The sequence below is a fragment of the Pyrus communis genome, chromosome 5 (genome assembly GCF_041283825.1).
Source record: "Pyrus communis isolate YQ-2024b chromosome 5, ASM4128382v1, whole genome shotgun sequence".
NCBI classification, from domain to species: domain Eukaryota; kingdom Viridiplantae; phylum Streptophyta; class Magnoliopsida; order Rosales; family Rosaceae; genus Pyrus; species Pyrus communis.
This window is the reverse complement of record NC_142569.1, coordinates 35,108,113-35,128,411: the sequence shown is the minus strand read 5'-3', so window position 1 is coordinate 35,128,411 and position 20,299 is coordinate 35,108,113. Positions and strand designations below refer to the sequence as shown.

The following is a 20,299-nucleotide window of genomic DNA, read 5'->3' as shown; positions in this document are numbered from 1 at the left end:
GTGTCGGCCAGCACAGCTCGATTCAGGGTCCAAGTGGACTTTCTGGGTCGGGGTGTGTCATTTATCATTTGACAAAAAAAATTAATAATTATAGAAAATATTTTCTCATTTAATCCTAATTTAATAAAAATAATACCATTAACACTTTCATTTTGTTTTTTCTAATGAGTTCAATAAAATTAATAAATAAATAAGTAAAAATAAGAGTGCGATCAGCACAAGAATGAGAAGATAGAAAAGCAGAAATGTAGAAAAGTGGGGATGGAAAAAGAAACAGAAAACAAAAGAAAAATCAGGAACCGCCTTTCGAAACCTTACCAATTCTAAAATTTAAGATTATTTTCTTTTATTTAATATAAATAAAAGTAAAAAGCAAAGGAAGCGACCCAGTCAAATCAAACATCCAAGATTCAGAATTCAGTTGCTCTTCTGCTCTTGTTTTAATTTAATCTAAATTCTTAAAAATACTAGTGCGACTTGCCTCGATTCGATTCGATTCGATTCGTCTCGTCTCGCCTCGCCTCGCCTCCTACCTCCTACCTCCTACCTCCAATCTTGTTAATATAATTTTTTATTTTTTATTAAAGATGTTTATTTGAATCTGTGAATCTCTGTGTGTGGAACTCTGTGAACAAGGTTTTCGAATTTTAAGGCACCAAACACCAAATCACTCACAAAATTAAACAAACAAACAAAAAACCAAACTACGAAGCCAGATCTACCATGGTCATCAACGACAGACCTTCCAAGCGCGCCAGGAGGAGGGTCACCGCCGATCTCCCCGACTTTTTCACCTTCCCCTTCCCCCAAAACCACGAGGTCGAGCCCCTGCCCTTCCGCGACAGCGTTCGCCGCTTCCTCATACGCCACGCGCATGTCACGTGTCCATCCTCCTCGCTGTTCCCTTCCCTGGTGACGTCGCAGATCTCGCTCCGGCTCGGGCATCCGGGCGACCCGACCGCCGTGCTTCCCTTGGACGTGGTGGAGGAGGACGTCACCCGCTCCAGACGATCCGTCTACTGCGACCAGTGCCGAGTCGTTGGTGAGTCCACTCACCCACTCTCGTTCTCTCTCTGTTATTGATTAATTTATTAATTAATAATTATGTTTAGGATAATGTTTTACTTAACGTTGGTTTGGCAAAAATACAAACACGAAGGTTGGAGCGGGCATCCGGTGTGCAAGAAGCGGTACCACTTCATAATAAGAAGAGGGGCTGAGAGCGGTGAGAATGAACAGATGCAGAGCAGCGGCGGCAGCAAGTGGTGCAACTCTATTAGTGCCACCACCACGACGGCGGAAATGGATGCTGTGGAAGAGTGGGCGTATATTCAGCTTCATGACAACACCCACCTCCTCCACGCCGTCATTCACTCCAATGGCTTCGCCCACCTTCTCACCCTCAACGGTAGACAAGGCGGCTCCGCCATTCTCTCTGGCCGTCATATTTTGGACTTTTGGGATAGGCTATGTCTAGCCCTCTCCGTCAGGTCCTTAATTCTTTCCTTTACTTTGTTATATTATTCTGCAAATTACGTTTGATTTGGAGATCAATGGGAAACTGAATTGCATTACTTGTGTTGAATTTGGAATTACATTCGACAGGAAGGTAAGTGTGATGGATCTGTCAAAGAAGTACGGGATGGAGTACCGAATGCTGCACGCTGTCACCAGCGGCCGTTCTTGGTATGGCAATTGGGGTTATGAATTTGGTGCTGGGAGCTATGCTCTCACCCAACATTTTTACCAAAAGGCAGTGGATACCCTGTCCAGCTTGCCTCTTGACCCTTTTCTATTCCAACCAAGGAAACCCCGGACTCGCCTCCAGTCTGTTATTGCCTTTTACCAATCTTTATCCAATATCCAACTCCTAACAATCAAGGATCTTTTTACGTTTATGTTGAGTCTCATCCATAGAGCCCGTGTGCATACATCATCTAACAAGAAACCCGAGCAGCTGTACCCTTCCAATGCTTTATGTGCATGGACGGTCAATGATGTCGAACATGTGCAGCAAGCTATGATCAAGCTGCTGCTTGCAGCAGTTGGTACTGGTGGGGTTAGCTGGGTGTCAAAACGAGCTCTCAGGGGTGCATTGTACAAGAATTCCTCTCTGGAGCTTCTTGATTACTGCCTTAAACACCTAGGAGGGAAGTTGGCACCCAATGGTATGGTAGTTAAGGCCCGATTTAGTCCTGCTTCAGTTGACGTAGAATACAGGTAATTAGAGACCATCATTGTTTGGTTCAGTTGCTTTTGTCAACTTAATACATTCTTTGAGTGTTGTCCTGACATTAATTATGGTAACAGGCTTGAGTCATCAAGTGTTCAAAATGTTGATGGATCTGAGTCGGATTTGAATTTTCCATCAGAAGAGCAAATCCTTTGTGACCTCAAATTTTTATATGATTCCATTCTCCACCCTGACACCATGCTAAGTTATACACCCCAAGTGATGAGGGAACGCATTATCGATGCAGCAACTAAGCTTCTTGATTGCAAGCAATTCGTGAAGGACTATAAGCCTTACAAAATGGCAGAGGAAAGCTCCTTTGGGATTCACCTCTGGTGTCATGTAGCGCTTTCAGACGAGTCCAAAGATGATTTTGTCCTGCCTCCGGAACTCATTGTCTTGCCCTTGAGTGCGACAGTCGCTGACCTTAAAAGGGAAGCCACCACAGCATTTCAGGAAGTATATGCCATGTTTAAGTGGTTTGAAGTAGAGGAATTGCTTGGATATGGCTCCATAAAGGATTCATTTACAGTAAAACTTCTGCTTGGATCATGTGGCTCAATTCCATTGAAAGGGAGATGCCTTGCTAAACATGGGCTGAACCGTTTCCGGATGGAGAGAGGAATTGAAAGCTGGACCGTTGATTGCACATGTGGGGCCAAGGATGACGACGGGGAGAGGATGTTGGCTTGTGATACATGTGGTGTTTGGCAGCACACCAGGTGTGCCGGGATTCATAGCTCTGATGAGATGCCTGCAAAGTTTGTTTGCATGAGATGCGTGAGCCAAGAAAGCCCAAAACACCCATGAACAAGCCAAGGGAGTTAGCAAGAGTGTTTCTCCAACTCGGCTTGCGGAGCAAAGCAACTGACGGTCCCAGCGTGGCATCTGACGTGAACATGGCATTCGGTGTTGGTTGATTTGTAATTGTAACCTTCTGTACAGTTAACATTCGCGAGTTTTTGGATGGGGGCAGGTTTTTTGTCGTCTTAGCAGTTCCTTGCATGGCAGTTCCTTGTGAACTTGCCTCATCGTGAACCTTTTATTGAGAAAATTTCTCTGTAAATAGCTGAATGGAGAAAGAAAAGGCTATTTATTCATTGTGTGCCTTGCAAAACTTTGTTTGTCGTGATTTTGAAAAAGGTAACTGATCTTGAAAGTTGCCCCTTCAACCTCTTTGATCAGAATTCTTATCTGTTTCCTCCGACTCTGTCAACACTACATTTCTGGCTTCTAAACCAGTGGCATGGGGTTCAATCCTTGAAAAAGAAAGGTTTCCAACAGCCGCACAGAGGCTCGTGTACTTGGTAACCACTTCCTTATACGCGCTTAGCAGTCTTTCGACGTCTCCAACTGTCAAATCTCCAGCCTCTTTGTCCACACAAGGGTAATTTGATGAACCTGTAGTTTTCAGCAGAATGTTTAAATCATGGTCGAGAGTCTGGAAGGGTAACTAGCAGAAACAAAATAACAAAGTATATAAACTCAACGGATAAACATATTTTCACAATGGTGGATGCATTTATCTGTTACGTATGGATTTATGGATTGGAATATGACACCAAACTAAAAATATACGGTCCAAAGCTCCAATTATTCGAGCATACAAAAGCAAAAATAAAGCATGCGGCAGTGACGAAGTCAGAAATTCTGTCAAGGAGGGTCAAATCAAATTATGATAAATTGACCTTATAAATGAAACTTGCTTCAGAAAAGATCACAAGTATCAACTTAATTAGCATAAAAATACTCCCAAGTTTCCAGCCTTGGTATCGTTATCATTTAATTAATTAACATTATAGCAAATGATGCTTTCCAACAATGGCAGAAAGCAATCATGCCTATGCATTTTGGTGCAAATTCGAATAAAAGTAACTGGATATGAGTATGAGGACAAGAAATTTAATATCTTTTATTTGATTAAGAGGCAAAGAATGATATTATGAAATTATGTATTGGACCCTCAACTATGAGCAAATTACATTTGTGAGGAAGGCCAAACTATAACTATAAAAGCCAAGCTACATGAATATAGCACATATAAATACAACATTTCCAAATTGTGAGAAGGGTCAGGGTCATATGACCCTCCTAGGTTTTAACTGGCTCCGCCAGTGGCAAGTGATATATTATTTTGTTGTTTGCACACCGTTATACATTGAAATTCATCTAACCCAATCCAATCCAATGCAGCAAACAAAGCCAAACTAATATTGGATTACCAAGATAAGGAATCAAGGTTGTGAATGAATCACAAGTTGAAATAGATATCCTCATTCAATTACATACTTTATGCAACGAAGGTAGATCATTGATTAGTCATGCCTCATGAACGTAACTCTTCCCTTCTAGCTTGGTAGGATTGGAATGGATTAGTTCCCTACATAACTAATCCATCTTCTAACTTCAACTTGGACAAGATTTTCAAGTTGATATTCATTTTCTTGCTTCAACATACATAGAATCTAGTGAATTATGCAAACCAACCCAGTCCAATCCAAAACGAGGCCTTAAAGTTATCAGGCAGTGTTGATTAATGCAAACACCTCAAAATTAAGGACTGACGAAAATGTAACATTTATGGTGCGTTTGGATGAGGAACTTTAAAGTTCCATGGATCTAAGGGCAAATTGTTTAGGAATTTAAATAGAGACTTCAAAATGACTAAATGCAATACATTTGAGACAACTTTCAAATGACTCCTTGAAAGGTGTCATTTGGAAGTCTTTTGTTTAGCGTCTTTGTAGTGCATTTGTAGTGGTTTAGTAGTAGCTTTGTATTGCTCTAGCAGTTAATTGGTAGTGCTTCTTCTCATGCATTTTTAACAATTGAGTCTCAAGTTCCTTGAGACTTTAAAAGTTCCTCAAGACTTTGAAAGTTCCTCATCCAAACATAGGGTTAGGAAAATGAGTTATAGTTTGAACCTTACCGCTTCTTCCTTTATAATGTGATGCCGCTGATGAACCAGGATCTGTCTGACCTTGTGAGGTTGTCATTTCTTCCAAAGTGTGCGTGGTGCCCTTTTCTGTAGCATTATTGTCAATCTTGCAGCTTGCATACTCTTTTCAAATTCAATTTCATCAATAGAAATAGATTTAGCATTTAACTCAAAAATAAATGTTTTGGCCGAGACAAGATTGGTGAAGTAATAAGCCGGTTCCGACACAAGTTTTGTCTGCCTTCGATATAACTGAATAAATTTGAGGTTGGAATGCAACTGTGGAGGATTGACCTGTTAGTGCAAAGCTGAAAGAGTTAGTAAATAGTGATGTAGCATATGGAAATCAAGCTTTACAGCTAACACAGCACTTCTTATAAAACATGAAAATGATTGATCAAAAACTAGCATCAAATAAAATATCTTACTTAGATAACACAAAACGTCTATGAACACCAATTGACAAGTTATGACCAACTAAAACACTCTGATGATGCTGACAAGGCAATCAATAGTAAGGAAAAAAAATTAACATTTAACACACTCCAGGACCAAACAAATGAGGTAATAAAACCAAATATCTTTAGGCATGTACGATGTGACCTCACACTGTTAAAATCTGAAAAATTAAAACTGGCACGATTGACAGAATGGCTTATTACCAAGGGAACCTTGATCATGACATATATAAGGACAGGAAGGAAGTCATCAGCTCCTGCTAATACATGATTCTCTGACATTGATGCATTCAGCAACAGATTGTTAATGACCTTGCAACAATTCATAATACACAGAAGCTTTTCACTAGGGGCTTTGAAGGCATTGATTTTCCTCAATTCTTTTTCTGCAAGCTGAGTAGAAAAGAGAGAATTTGTGGCTAGTCCTTGGTTCTTACAAGGAATAAGTACAACATTTTTATATCAAATAAAAACAATTTACAACTCTAAATTGATAATAAAAGGAAAATAGAGAAGCTGAGTAATGCAGTTATAAAAGATCTTGAACAATCTAGTTCTCTGGATGACCATTCATCTTCATAAAACCAATCCATTCAAGGGGAGAAGGATACTATCCAATATTCTCTGCAATAATTCCTACCAAGGAATTTCTGTTCAGATTATTTATTATCTCTCAAACCACACATTCACCTCCAAAGGAAAACTAAAAGGAAAGAGCAGAAGCAGAAATTCCTTTTATTATCAATATCGGAAATGGCTGAAATCAAAAGGCACTGTTAGGATTTAAAAAGTGTGACTGCATATGTATATATACACGTATTTAGCTTGAGTTTTCAAGTCTGATGCTATGCACATTCTTTCATATGTTAGTTTCGTTGTGTATCAGGCAGGGCAACAAGGCTGTTGTTTGGTGCACATAATTAATAAAGAATTAGAGCAGCTCTGCTGGAAAATGAATTGCAATTGAGGACTACTAATCCTAAGAAAATGTGTCTGCTGAAGTCACAATCACTCAAATTCAAAATACATGATGAATACATTCAGTCCTGAGCTGGGAACGAAAATTTCGAAACTAAACCTGATTCAGTATTCCAAGGAAATATAATCATTGAGATAAAAGTGAAAATGTGAGCCTAATTGACATGTCTTTTATGGTTGATTTACTTATTTAAGAACAACCAAGTATTTAGCTGGAAGTCATGACCTTCAAATTAATATAATGACCTCTACTACAGCGCTTGGTAAAACAGAGATAATAGAATAACCTTGTAACTATGAATACTAAATCTAAAATGACAAACAATATACAGAACATTGTATTAGCATAACTAAATGGAACTAAATAAGCACTAAGAAGGAATGCAGTGCCAGCAGTTCCAACAATCAGTGCAAATGCAGCACACACACCATCCCTGAAGCTTCGTTGCGCAGAACTACTGGAATATCCAGATGCTCAGGCTTCAAGAAGGTCTGCAGCAAGTGTATTTTGTGCGAGGTTTCAAGGTCAATCTTTGCATCCTCGGGTGAAGAAGCAAAGGTCCGGGAAAACAACTTTGTCATGACATATTTCTCCAAACCCTGCAGTAGCCATAGGCAGACACACTCCAAACTCAATATTCCACATGTTAAAAAGATAATTTGGTTGTACATTCTACATTGTCTTCCCTTAATTTGTTAACCAAAAGGGATGCGATGTAAGGAGAAACTGTTTATTGGGTGAAGCGAATTTTGAAATTCTTAAGAAGACCAATATAGACTGAACCAAATTCGTCCACCGTGTTTGAATTGAAACAAACAAGGAGCGAGTTACAGTACCTCCATTGCACAATTGAATTCCTCATCAGTGGCACCTGCCCACAAAGGATGATCCCTAATAATATCTTCCATCTTTGCGTAGAATTCCTGAACCTTTTTGCCATCACTTTCAGGGTTGGCCGCGTAAAACGACAAGGAAACGATAAAACTGAAACAAATATAAAACCAAACAATTTAACTGGTGATTCGATTCGATTCCATTGATTAGGGTTTAAGTTTCAGGCAGTACCTTTTGATAGATCGGACGAGATCGAGGGAAGCAGGGTCTCGCATTCGATCGAGAAAGTCGTAGAAAATAGCGGATGAGGAGGATGAGGATGAAGAGGACGAGGATCCCTCCATTCTCTCTTTTGGCAATGGACAAATTCAGTTTCAGAGGAGCACTGCCGCCAAAAAAACCACCGCCGCTGCCGCCATCACTCTCTGTCTCGAGAATTTGAACAAAAGAAGAACAAGGAGGAGGAGCAGCATAGTCTTTACCAGCGTATTAGATTAGCGGTTGATACGACCAACCACCGTTGAAGGAGAGAGAATTGAGAACTAGGAAGAATGTTAGGTTTTACTTGCGGTTAAATGTTAAATACTACCTTTTCTTTCGGTTTCTTTCGCTAACTGATCTGTGAGACTGACAGGGGAAGGGGGCGGTGGCATATAGAGAAAATACAGAGAGATGTGTTTGTAAAGTTGTGTAGAGGAATGTGTGTTATTTTTTTTATGCAGTATCTTTATTTATAGTAAGCGAGATTATATTCAAATCTCAAATTACTTCTCCCACACTCTTTTAATTTTTTAATATTTCTCTATCAAGTGTTAGTGGTGTGTAGAAAATATTAAAAAATTAAAAGGGTGTGGGAGAAGTAATTTGGGATGTGTGAATATAAAACCCTTCTTCCCCAAAGAATATCAGTCCATATATGAAAGAATAACTAGAATCAAATTTAATCTAGGATTTACAGAATCATACTTAAACTAGAAGTTTACAACACTTCCACTTGAGTGTGTAAATACTCAAGTAGATTTGGCATCATGTAGAAGTTGAGGAAGTCAACTCGTTGGCACTAATTGTGGGAACATGCTATTCTCAATAAGGTAGGAACTTGCATAAGGAAGCAAGTCTCACAATTCCAAATAGAACTAGCAATGTTACAACTCAGAAAGTTTACGCATACCTATGCTTATGAAACGTCGCCTTAGGTAGTGATTTGTTGAAGAGGTCAGCCACATTGTCTTGTGAATGGATTTGCGTGACTTCAATCTTCTGATGCTCTTGTTGTGGATGTGAGAAGAAGAACTTTGGCGCAATGTACTTGGTATTGTCTCATTTGATGTAACCCTTCTTGAGTTGTTCGATGCATGCTACGTTGTCTTCATAAATCGTCATCGGGACATCAACAACGGGGTAAAGATCACAGGAGCTTCGAATATGGCCCATAACTACTCTCAGCCAAAAGCATTCCCGAGTTGCTTCATGTAAGGCAAGAATTTTAGCATGGTTATACGAAGTGGCAACTAAGGTCTATTTAGTTGACCTCTAAAAGATTGCGGTGCCTCCAACGGTAAAGACATAACCTGTTTGAGAGCGCGCCTTGTGTGGATCAAATAAGTATCATGTGTTGGCATAACCAACAAGGCTAGGATCGACTCGAGATAAGGGAGGTGCAGCATCATTCGAGGATTTGTGGGGATAGAACATGCCCAAATCCATAGTACCCTTAAGTTAGCGGAAAATGTCTTTAACACCAATCCAGTGTCTGCATGTTGGTGTTATTGACCCTAAAAATTACAAAGCCTACGTGGCGCACAGGCCGAGTAACTAATGAGCTAACTACGTCTTTCGGTTGATGCGAGGTGTGCCAACTCGTCGACCGAGCTTGGCCGAGGAGTAAAATTTGTTGATGTTGTGTTGAACGCACTACTGACTTCTTAATCTTGCAATTGCGACCGAGGAAAAAACACATCTCGGCCTTCAGGTTCTCGAGCCTAAAGACAAGGCTACTAGTTCTGCGAAGTTCACGAATCGTCGACACCGGGTTCAGTCACGGGGATTATATTCGTAAGAGTATAAGCAAGTCGAACTGGCTCCAAATTATACGGACACAGGTACTCAAAAGAGATGCATGTCTTGATGGTAAATGTGGTTTTGTAAGATCCCACATCGCCCAGGGGAGTGAACCTTATATGTATATTCCCATATTTACCTTGCATGAGGCATTTTGGGAGCTCACTGGCTTCGGATTCCATCGAAACTCCGAAGTTAAGCGAATTCGTGCAAGAGCATTCTCATGATGGGTGACCCCCTCGGAAGTTGCTCACGAGTTCCCAAAAACAAAACAGTGTAGGCATGGTCGGGGACCAAAGCTGACAATATCGTGCTATGGCGGAGTCGAGCACGGGATGTGGTGAGGGCTCGAGCTGGGATGTGAAAATTTGGTATCAGAGCCTAACCCTGGTTGTGGTGTGCCGACACGGACGTCGAGCTCCTAAGGCGGATGGATTGTAAAATCCCACATCGCCCAGGGGAGTGAGCCTTATATGTATATTCCTATATCTACCTTACACGAGGTCTTTTGAGAGCTCACTGGTTTCGGATTCCATCAGAACTCCGAAGTTAAGCGAGTTCGTACGAGAGCATTCCCATGATGGGTGACCCCCTCGGAAGTTGCTCATGAGGGCGTGGTTGGGGCCAAAAGCTTATAATATCGTGTTATGGCGGAGTCGAGCCTGAGATGTGACAGGTTCGGCCGTCAGAATGCCGAACTTTGAAACTCACTTGTGAGTATCCAATCATAAAATCACTTGGCGTTTAATGTGCCGAATGTAGTAAATTGTAACACCTTACTTCGCCGAGAAAGCTAATAAGATGACATCTGCCAATAAGGATCGGAAACCCTTCTCGACCGAGACTTGGATAGGTAACCAATCGGCCCCGACGCAATGCTGTTTATCCAAACTGAAGGTGCTCCGAGAACAACTGATTCTACGGCAACAATGTTTTTTATCCAAACTGAAGATGTTCGCCGGTTGCCTTCACAGTGCTGTTTATCCAAACTGAAGGTGTGTTGGCGAAAAAAGAAAATAAAAAATCTCAAGATGTTTGAGAGGTTTACGTAGGGCAGTTGTGTGTTGAATTTGGAGAGGGCTTCTTCCGTTGCACCAAGTCTTGTATTTATAGGCAAATGGATGTTTGACGACCTCATTGCAATTAGTACGAAAGCTGCCAACAATATTCCTAAGAATATCCTTTACTAACCCCACGGATTACCATCACGCCATTTGGCTTAGTTTGTGGCCATGTGCATGCAATCCAATTTTTATTTTCAATTCTTTCATGTGATGCCATTTAACAAGATTCTTGGCAGGATGCCAAAGATATTCGGTCCCACCATCACTTTATAATCTTTATTCATGCATGCAAGCTAACCTTCTACCACATCACATCACCATTTCCTTATCCTATTTGTAGGCTAAAGCCTATCATGACCCACATCCCAGCCATGCCACGTGATAAGAGTGCCAACTCGAACTGTGTTGTTTACTACCAGATCACATATATAGTTTGCATGGAACTTTATGCGTATGACAACTCTGTACACTTTAAGGATATTTTCAAGATAATTACTATGATAAAAATCATAATATTATCCTTGAATAATAACAAAATTATCTTCACTTTTTCATTCGACGACTGAAAGCTATACTCAATCAACGACCTTGATTGCGCGGGCCAATGGTGTAAATTTGAGTATAAACATTGCCCCTCAGTTTCCTTGAGCTTCAGCTCATAAGCCGAATGGTCAAGGAAATTACTTGTCAACGCACATCAAAAATTTCCTCAACTTCGGCTAGATGGCTTTAAAACTCACAACTCTGCTGAATGACCAAGAAAAACATATGGCTGAGAACTACTGAGAAACCACGGAGATATTAAAACAAATTCCCCATTTTCAAGCAGGCTTTCAGGGGCACGAACTCCAAAACTGGCCTCAATTTTTTTATTTTTTTTTAGTTCGGCCAAGCCCCCATTGTGGGGATCCCATTCGATTTGCAAAAACACAACCAGACCACTAGCATCTTCCTTTTACTGTAGAAACCATGCAATGGAAAAAACCCCATGATTTCATTGCCGAGCACCAACTCATGCTCGCCGAGCTAGGCAAACATTGGCATACATATGTATATATATATATATCCCAAAAATTGGTGAAACCATACCATAAGGGTTCTGTCTTCCATTATTCGAGAGGATGCCGCGTGTATACACTGAATGGCCACAAAAAAGTGGCCTATTTGTTAGCAACAACTCGGCAACTTCTACTAAGATTTTATTGACAAAGGCATGGTATTTTCTTGGTCGAGACGTACACACCAAAAATATTGTTGAGCTCAACAAACACCCATCAAATCAAACATCAAGTTTATCATCAGAGAAAAGGCTGCTTCGAGCAGCAGCAGCAGCTGCACTTAACCTTTAAAGTCGAGCTCGAGTAACTTATCATCTCTATCTTCGATGACCCAAGTGTCAACAAACAAGAAAGAAGCATGATGGCGCTGCTAATTATATATATATATATATATATATGTTTGGGCCCAAAATAATATTTTGGGCCAAGCTTAGGTTCGCCCCAAAGCTTTTCCAAATATATTATTGCTGCCTGGTGGCCCCGGGGCTGTTCAGTAAAAGTGGTCAAGTTCTATTGCAAGAAAGAGTAGTTTGGATGAACGGATAGGCCGAAGAAGTCTTAATACAATAAGGGGTCTTAGTGCAATATGGATTTTCGACCGGCAATGAATATGGCCTGAAAAGGGGGTGAGTTCAAAGTCCTAGTAAGAGTAGGGTTGATCGAGACAAAGTTGGATTAAAATAACACAATTGCCCTGTGCAAACCTCTCAAACATCTTGAGATTTTTTTATTTTCTTTTTCCACTGACACATCTTCAATTTGGATAAACAACACTGTGGAGGCAACCAGCGAACATCTTCAGTTGGGATAAACAGCACTGTTGCCGTAAAATTAGCCGATCGAGGAACACCTTCAGTTTGGATAAACAGCACTGCGTCGAGGCCGACTGGTTACTTATCTAAGTCTCGGTCGAGAAGGGTTTTTGAATCCCTGTTGGCAGAGGTCATCTTATTAACTTTCTTGGCAAAGTAAGGTATTACAAGTTACGACATTTAGCGCATTGAGCGCCGAGTGATTTTATGATTGGATACTCACAAGTGAGTTTCAAAGTTCGACATTCTGACGGCCGAACCACATTTACCTTCAAGACATACATCACCTTTGAGTACTTGTGTCCATATAGTCTGGTGTCGATTTGACGTGCTTATACTCTCACGAATATAATCACTGTGACCGAATCCGGCGGCGACAATTTGTGAACTTCGTAGAATTAACAGCCTTGTCTTCAGGCTTGAGAATCCAAAGGCCGAGACTTGTTCCTTCCTCGGCTGCAATCGTAAGATCAAGAAGTCAGCAACGCGCTCAACGCAACATCAACAAATTGTACTCCTCGGCCAAACTCGGCCGACGAGTTGGCACGCCCCGCATCAACCGAATGACGTAGTTAGTTCATTAGTTACTAGGCCTGCACGCCACGTAGGCTTTGTAATTTTTAGGGTCAACATTTTGGCACGCCCAGTAGGACCCAGTGCTAAACCTTCGGAGTTCATGACCATTGAGACACGGTCCTTAAAAAAGAAAACAGTCATGGGAAAGTCAACAACCGACCTGCCGGTACAGGGCCCTAGACAAGATTTGTCACAAGAACAAAATCCCCTCATTATTGTGCCACCCGAGGCTGCAAGTGCGACACACCGAGAGAAGGAAGTTTATCTCGACGGACAGCCTCGCCACCCAAAAAATCCTAGCAAAACTGCAGGCATTTTCATTGAAGGAATAGTGGAAGATTGCGACGAAGATGGTGGGGAAGGTTCTGATCCCCCAACTAGGTTGTTTTTTCGAAGACGACTTAATGAATAATCTTAGCAGGTCGACCAATCGATTAGCCAGAAAATGAATAATTTGCTCTAAGCAATACAAAGTAATAGCGATACGCAGACCAAATTGCTTGAACTATTAGTCAATAAAGCCTTCAAAGATGGCCATGTCGACCAACCTCGGCAACTTCCATGTAAGAATATTCCACTACAAGCTGAGATAAGATCCGCTCAGCTCCAACCAATTGATCTGAAAAAAAAGAGGGTTAAGCAGTAGATCTGATGAACTCGACCAGGGAGAGGAGACAACACCCATCAATATGATCGAGGTCCAAAGGATGATAGACTCGGCATTAAAAAAAGGGTCGAAGTTCCCAAAGTTCATCCATCCGTACCCGGCTTATGTGGAGAGGTTCGAATATCCTAAAGGCTTCAAGATCCCGGACTTTAATCTTTTCCCTAGAGAATCATCTTTATCCTCGTTGTAACATGTAGCTCAATTCACTGCGCAATGTGGAGACGTTTATAACGACTTCCATAAACTACGGTTATTCAACTTCTCACTAGTAGGATCAGCATTTGCTTAGTACATCAACCTTCCACCTAACTCCGTCCAGAGTTGGGAGGAACTGGTCGAAAAATTCCATGAACAATTCTATCGACCAGGGATGGAAATGTCATTCTCATCATTAGCTAGAATGGCTCAAGCCTCAGACGAGTCGCCAATGGAATACTTGACAAGGTTCAAATCGGCCAGAAATTGTTGTCGAGTACCTCTCCCTAAACTTAAATTCGTCAGAATCACTATAAATGGCCTGTATGTGGAATACAAAAAGAAATTCTTGGGGGCGAATATCCGAGATATGTATGAATTGGCTCAACACATTAAGCAGTATGATTATTTGCTTTGAGGGGAAAAGGTCTCAAAGTCCCCATCCCGGGGAACAATATACAAGAGTCCTACAGTTAGTTACGCATTGGCCGAAAGCGCGGATCCCCAATACGCCAATGTAGATGAGGCTGAAATAGTTATAGACAAACCATATGTTTGCATTAGCTTAAATCAATTCCAATGATGCCAAAACCCGCTTAGCCTCTAAATGGACGATTAAAACATCAAAAGTCTATACTTTCGATATCACTAAAGCTGATGCAATTTTCGATCAGTTGTTATTAGCAAAGATCATAAAACTTCGGCCAGGACACAACATCCCTAAGGTTGAAGAGTTGAGGGGCAAAACATATTGCAAGTATCATAATTCAAGCAAGCATACCACTAATAATTAAGTCGTGTTTCGTGACGTGATTCAGAGTTGGATTGATAAAGGTAAGTTAAAGTTTCCTGAGAAACAGATGGCGGTTGACGTCAATCCCTTTCCATTAACAACAATTGGCATGGTGGACGCTTATCTACCTAAAAACAAAGGGAAATGGAAGGCCGAGTTCGTCCCGTTACAACATATCCGTAAGCAAAACTCTCAGCCGAGGCTCAAGATTGATTTATTTTCAAATGAACCGTCCACGGAGTCTTCGGGACTGGCCATAGTCGAACCTATGTTAGGTTCTAGTTTCGAAGAAACCGATGAACCAATGGTTTTGTGCGGCTGCTGTAAAACATGAGTTGCCCTAATTGAACTTAAAGAGATAACACGTCAGGCTACAACTTCATGTTAACCATCCACGGCCGCAGTAAAACCTCTGAAGGAACTCGATGCGAGGCAACGCCGACAAGTGTTCGAGAGACTCAGCCCACAGGTACGAACAAAAGATCCAACCCCAGTCAGACGACGTCTTGACTTTAACACGCCATTCTATAATGAGGATTATTACTCGCGTAACTCCAGCAGTTTAAGTTCATTGATGGGTCAAAATACCTTCAAGCCACCTAAGCCACGCGACCAACGTTGGTACAGTTACAATTCTCTGACTGGTATGTATACGGTGTTATCCAAGTCTCAAAAAATTTGTCGCCAGCGGATAGACTGCATGGCCCGACAATAGAAAGCACAAGCTAATTCGACTACCCGGTGGTAGCCAAAAAAAGCAGCAAGAAGCGGTGACGACCGACCTACCCCGACCATTATGGCCGAATTACTTCAAGAGAAAAAGGCAGTTGGTCGTAACTTTGAAACCAACATTGAAGAGTCTAAAAAACGCATCAAACTCCTTCTTCAGCCTGGAGAGATGAAAGCTCATCTCGAGCATTTCAAACAAGAAGCCGAAAGCAAGCTTCCCTCGTTACCATCACAAGAACCGTTAATAAAAGTACAGCAAAATCTACACCCTCCATTTCTCGGTGAATCCTTGGAGTACATGTAAGAATTTCATAAGAAACATTCCGCCAATGACTTGTACAGACTACCCAAGGCATGTCACGAAGCCCTTGACCTAGCACTAACTTGTCCAAATGCTGAACAGATTATCCAGAAAACCATTGATCTAGCAATAAAAGCTAGGTTCCAGCATATACGTGAAGCTCGAGTCCTCGGCTTGGAGGTCTACCCATACATAGATATAGAAATTGTCGAGCTACCGGTTTTCCTCGAAAACCTTCAGCACTTACAATATCATTTCGAAGTCTTCTCGGCCATGTCTCTCTTCGGCTTTATGACCGATGAGGAGGAATGTGTGTTGCGTTTAGATGCATACCTGGACACAAGGAACGCCCGAATCGCCTACGAAGAATGCGCCCGTAAAGCATTACAAGAACAAAATCACTCTTCAGCAACAAACAAGTTCGAGGACGACGACCATAATGAGATAGGTTCAGTCAACGCGCACAAGAGCAGGTACATAACGGGGCAAAAGATGATCCGGTTGAGGTTACTCCAAATACTGATACCACACTCGCTAACCTAGAATACGACAACCAAGACCTGATGGGTCCTTCGATCCTTGAGCACATGGAAATCAGCATGGTCCATGTCCTACCGGCTGAATTTCAACCAACCCCCCACCAATCAAACTTCTTGGATGGGGATGTGGTTGCCGAAAAAGCTACACAAGTTGATTTCATCGTTACCGAAGAGGATGGGGAAATCAGTAAAGAAGACAAGCTTAAAGCAGCCTTGGCCGAATTGTTTCCTCGCTCTCCTTCTGTTAATCTCCAACATCTAAAGCTGTTATACGTTACGGCTCATATTGAAGGATACCCCATTTCCAAGGTATTTATCGATTGTGGAGCCACAGTCAACATCATGCCGATTTCCATTATGAAGGCATTACGCCTCTCCAATGACGAGCGCATACCGTCAGGAATAACAATGAGTAGCTTCATTGGTGACAAGTCCCAAACCAAAGGAGTGCTCCCGTTAAAAGTAAGTGTTGCAAGTCGCAACCACATGACTGCATTCTTTATAATGGACTCAAATATCGAATATAATGCATTGCTTAGCCGCGAATTGATCCATCAAACAAGTTGCATTCCTTCATCGCTATACCAGGTTCTTATCTTTTAAGACGGTAAATTGGTGGTAGTCTATCCAGCCGATAATCAGCCGTTCGAGACCAACATGATTCAGGCCCGTTGTTATGATGATCACGTCGGCTACATTACCCTACAGGGTTTTAATGAGGACGAACGGCTGACTCGGATCTCAGTCCAAAAAGCCATCGAGGTAGGCGCCGAGACTATACACCAGGATTCAGCGAGACTCGGCTTGGCAGACCTAATCACCAACACCGATGACTGACGCCGCCAAACAAGAAAGGGAACGTCTGCTGGCTCATTGGTATGCTACTTCCAAGCAACCACACTTAGGCATAAACTTAATCAAATTTTTTGCCGAGGGAGATAACGGCCCAGTTTTATCGTTAGACAAAGTTCAGGCTGCACTAGCCGAACTTGAAGACAGTGGGCCCCAAGTCAAAGACCCATTAGAAGAGCTAAATGTTAGCACAGTCGATGAGCCTCGACCGTTATTCATCAGTGCGTTGTTGCCTCACCCCATGAAAGTTAAACTTAGTAAATTACTCAACGAATTTAAAGATTGTTTCGCGTGGAATTATCATGAGATGCCAGACCTTGATCAAAACCTCATCGAACATAAGTTACGCATCAAAGATGGTTGTAAGCCTTTCTGACAACCCATCTGCCGATTCTCGATCGAAGTACAGCTCAGCATAAAAGATGAATTAGTTAGACTTTTAAAAGCCGGGTTTATTCGGACCGCTCGATACGTCGAGTGGTTGGCCAATGTCGTCCTGGTGCTAAAGAAAAATGAAGCCTTAGGCATCGGCATCGATTTTTGTAATTTGAATCTGGCAACTCCCAAGGATGAATACCCGATGTCGATCTCGAATTTGTTAATTGATGATGCAGATAATCATGAAATATTGTCCTTCATGGACCGCCATGCCGGCTATAACCAGATCTTTATCACTGAAGCTGACATTCACAAAACCGCCTTCTGTTGCCCGGGGGCACTTGGCACATACGAATGGGTCGTCATGCCATTCGGCCTTAAGAACGCCGGTGCCACATACCAATAAGCTATGAATACCATATTTCATGATTTGATCAGTACGGTCATAGAAGTATACATAGACGATGTGGTAGTGAAATCAAAGAGTCGCCGAACACATTTAGATGATCTTCGGCAAGCATTCCTTCGTAAGCGCCAGCATAATCTCAAAATGAACCCAGCCAAGTGCGCCGTCAGTGTCTCGGCTGGTAACTTATTGGGTTTTCTTGTGCACCATCGAGGCATTGAAGTAGACAAAAATAAAGCTCGTGCAATCATCAGTGCCCCAGCTCCGACGACCAAGAAGCAACTCCAGTCATTACTCAGGAAGATAAATTTTCTCTGCCGATTTATAGCTAATTCGGCAGGGAAACTAAAAGCGTTTTCTACGCTCTTAAAACTTAAGGACTCAGACAGGTTTGAGTGGCGAGAAGAACATCAGGCGGCTTTCACGTAAATCAAGGTTTCCCTTACAATGCCACCAGTCCTAATACCGCCTCGACGTGGTAGACCTCTCAAACTGTACATTTCGGCGGCCGACAAGTCCATCGATTGCCTCCTCGCGCAAGATAACAATGTTGGGCGTGAACAATCCTTCAAACATAAAACCATGCATGTTACATGCATCTCATCTCGATCCCCAATTCTTAAACATACATATATACACATGAATCCTTTTGAATTCGATTGATAGATCGCAGCGGAGTTAGAAGTTCTCTTCCTTAACCAAGTCTAACGATGCAAGTGCTTGCAAAAGTCAATATTCCAAACCATAAGTTTCAGAAGCAAACCAACCCAAAATTATTAACCAACTTTCACTATAAAACAAGCAATACATGTATGTATGTATGTATGTATGTATGTATGTATGTATGTATGTATGTATGTATGTATGTATTCTGGCATATATAGAATTGTAAAGAAAAACAAGTTAATTGTGATATAAAATGGCCTCAGGCACAGAGAGTTGTAAACGGAACTTGGGGCCATCATAGTGGTAGAGTATTGGCCTAAATGCATCCTCTTCTAGTGGCTTGCACATTTCCTTCACTCTAGTTCTAAACTGAAATTAATCAAATCCAATTCATTCTCAATTTCAAATGACCAAATCAAAACCTTAAATAAATAGTATGTCAATTGAACTACTAATTGACACCTACTAGCACTAGACCTGTGCTGGAAATTTTGATTCTCCTTTGCACTTCTTGTCTTGCCATGTCGTTGGGTCAATGTTTGATCCTCCAAAGCTTACAACCTTTTTCACAAAAGGTCACACAAAGGTAGTCAATCCAATTTCTCAAATTAAGGATATATATATATATATATATATATATATATATGCAGTTGATTATTTGATTATATAGATATAGTATTATACTATAAAACTTCCCGCGTGTTGTTGTGGGTTTTGAAACCATAATGTAGGACAAGCATAAATTATTTCGACAAAAATATTAATAGATGTATGGTGGAGATTGGTTTATGATTGAATGGTGGAGATTGGTCTAGTAAGAGTTTGTTAGAAGATTAGAGTTAGTTACTTTGTAGGCTAGTATAAATTGTAAATTGTCTCTCATTTTCTGTAATTTGTTCAACTATCAAATACAAGCTTTGATTTCCTTCGAAACCTGCTTCTTCTTCTTCTCTGTAATTTCGATAGTTTCATGCCTCTTCCAATGTAGTTAACATGGTAGGTTCGAGCCCGTGCAAGCCATCGAGCTTGTCACCAAGAAGGAAACAAGCTAGGACTCTTAACATAGAGCCGGCCACTGAGTTTTATTGAAAACAAGTTTGGACTCCATTGGAGCCGACCTCTAAGTTTCAATTACCGATGTGTGGATCTCCACGTGTGAACCACTAAATGGGGTTACACGTGAAGGGGAGTCCCACATCGATGGGTGCAAAAGAAACAAAAAGGGTTTAAATAGGATTACCCTACTCTAACTAATACCACCGAGGCCTTTTGTGATAAAACCCCACACCTGACGGACTGGGCAGGTGATAAAGTTGGGGACAGTATTGGTGTCGTTAGAGTGGGGCGGGGCCGACGATCCAAAAATCCAACACGGTATCAGAGCAGAAGAGTCATATATTGGAGTCTGAACCGAGTGCAGGGTAGACCACTTTGGAGATTGCAAAGAGAAGTAGATGTCTCAAATTGTAGTGCTCAATAGTTTATCTCATACTCACTTTGCTGCAATCTCAAATTGTGATACCCTAGTTGAGATTGAGGGGGAGTATTAATAGATGTATGGTGGAGATTGGTTTATGATTGAATGGTGGAGATTGGTCTAGTAAGAGTTTGTTAGAAGGTTAGCATTAGTTACTTTGTAGGCTAGTATAAATTGCAAATTCTCTCTCATTTTATGTAATTTGTTCAACTATCAAATACAAGCTTTGATTTCCTTCTAAACCTTCATCTTCTTCTTCTTCTCTGTAATTTCGATAGTTTCA

General features: G+C 41.4%; 2 protein-coding genes across 3 annotated transcripts; one reads left to right on the top strand and one right to left on the bottom strand.

Annotated features, from left to right (window-relative positions):
* Nucleotides 1-258: 258 nt before the first annotated feature.
* Nucleotides 259-3,333, top strand: LOC137725779 (PHD finger protein At1g33420). 2 transcript variants are annotated; one of them, XM_068464564.2, is made up of 4 exons: nucleotides 259-1,042; nucleotides 1,160-1,490; nucleotides 1,606-2,220; nucleotides 2,311-3,333. In XM_068464564.2, exons 1-4 carry the CDS (start codon nucleotides 724-726, stop codon nucleotides 3,041-3,043), a joined length of 1,998 nt encoding a protein of 665 aa, XP_068320665.2. In that variant the 5' UTR covers nucleotides 259-723; the 3' UTR covers nucleotides 3,044-3,333. The 2 variants fall into 2 exon arrangements, with proteins under 2 accessions (XP_068320665.2, XP_088551256.1); XM_088695130.1 differs by having other exon boundaries at nucleotides 283-1,042; nucleotides 1,113-1,490.
* Nucleotides 3,308-7,998, bottom strand: LOC137725780 (vacuolar protein sorting-associated protein 9A). Its single transcript, XM_088695131.1, is given in 7 exon segments — nucleotides 3,308-3,634; nucleotides 5,163-5,273; nucleotides 5,276-5,465; nucleotides 5,843-6,022; nucleotides 7,037-7,207; nucleotides 7,445-7,592; nucleotides 7,674-7,998. Coding segments are annotated over 7 exon segments (1,146 nt in total). The 5' UTR covers nucleotides 7,787-7,998; the 3' UTR covers nucleotides 3,308-3,401.
* Between the last annotated feature and the right edge of the window lie 12,301 nt (nucleotides 7,999-20,299).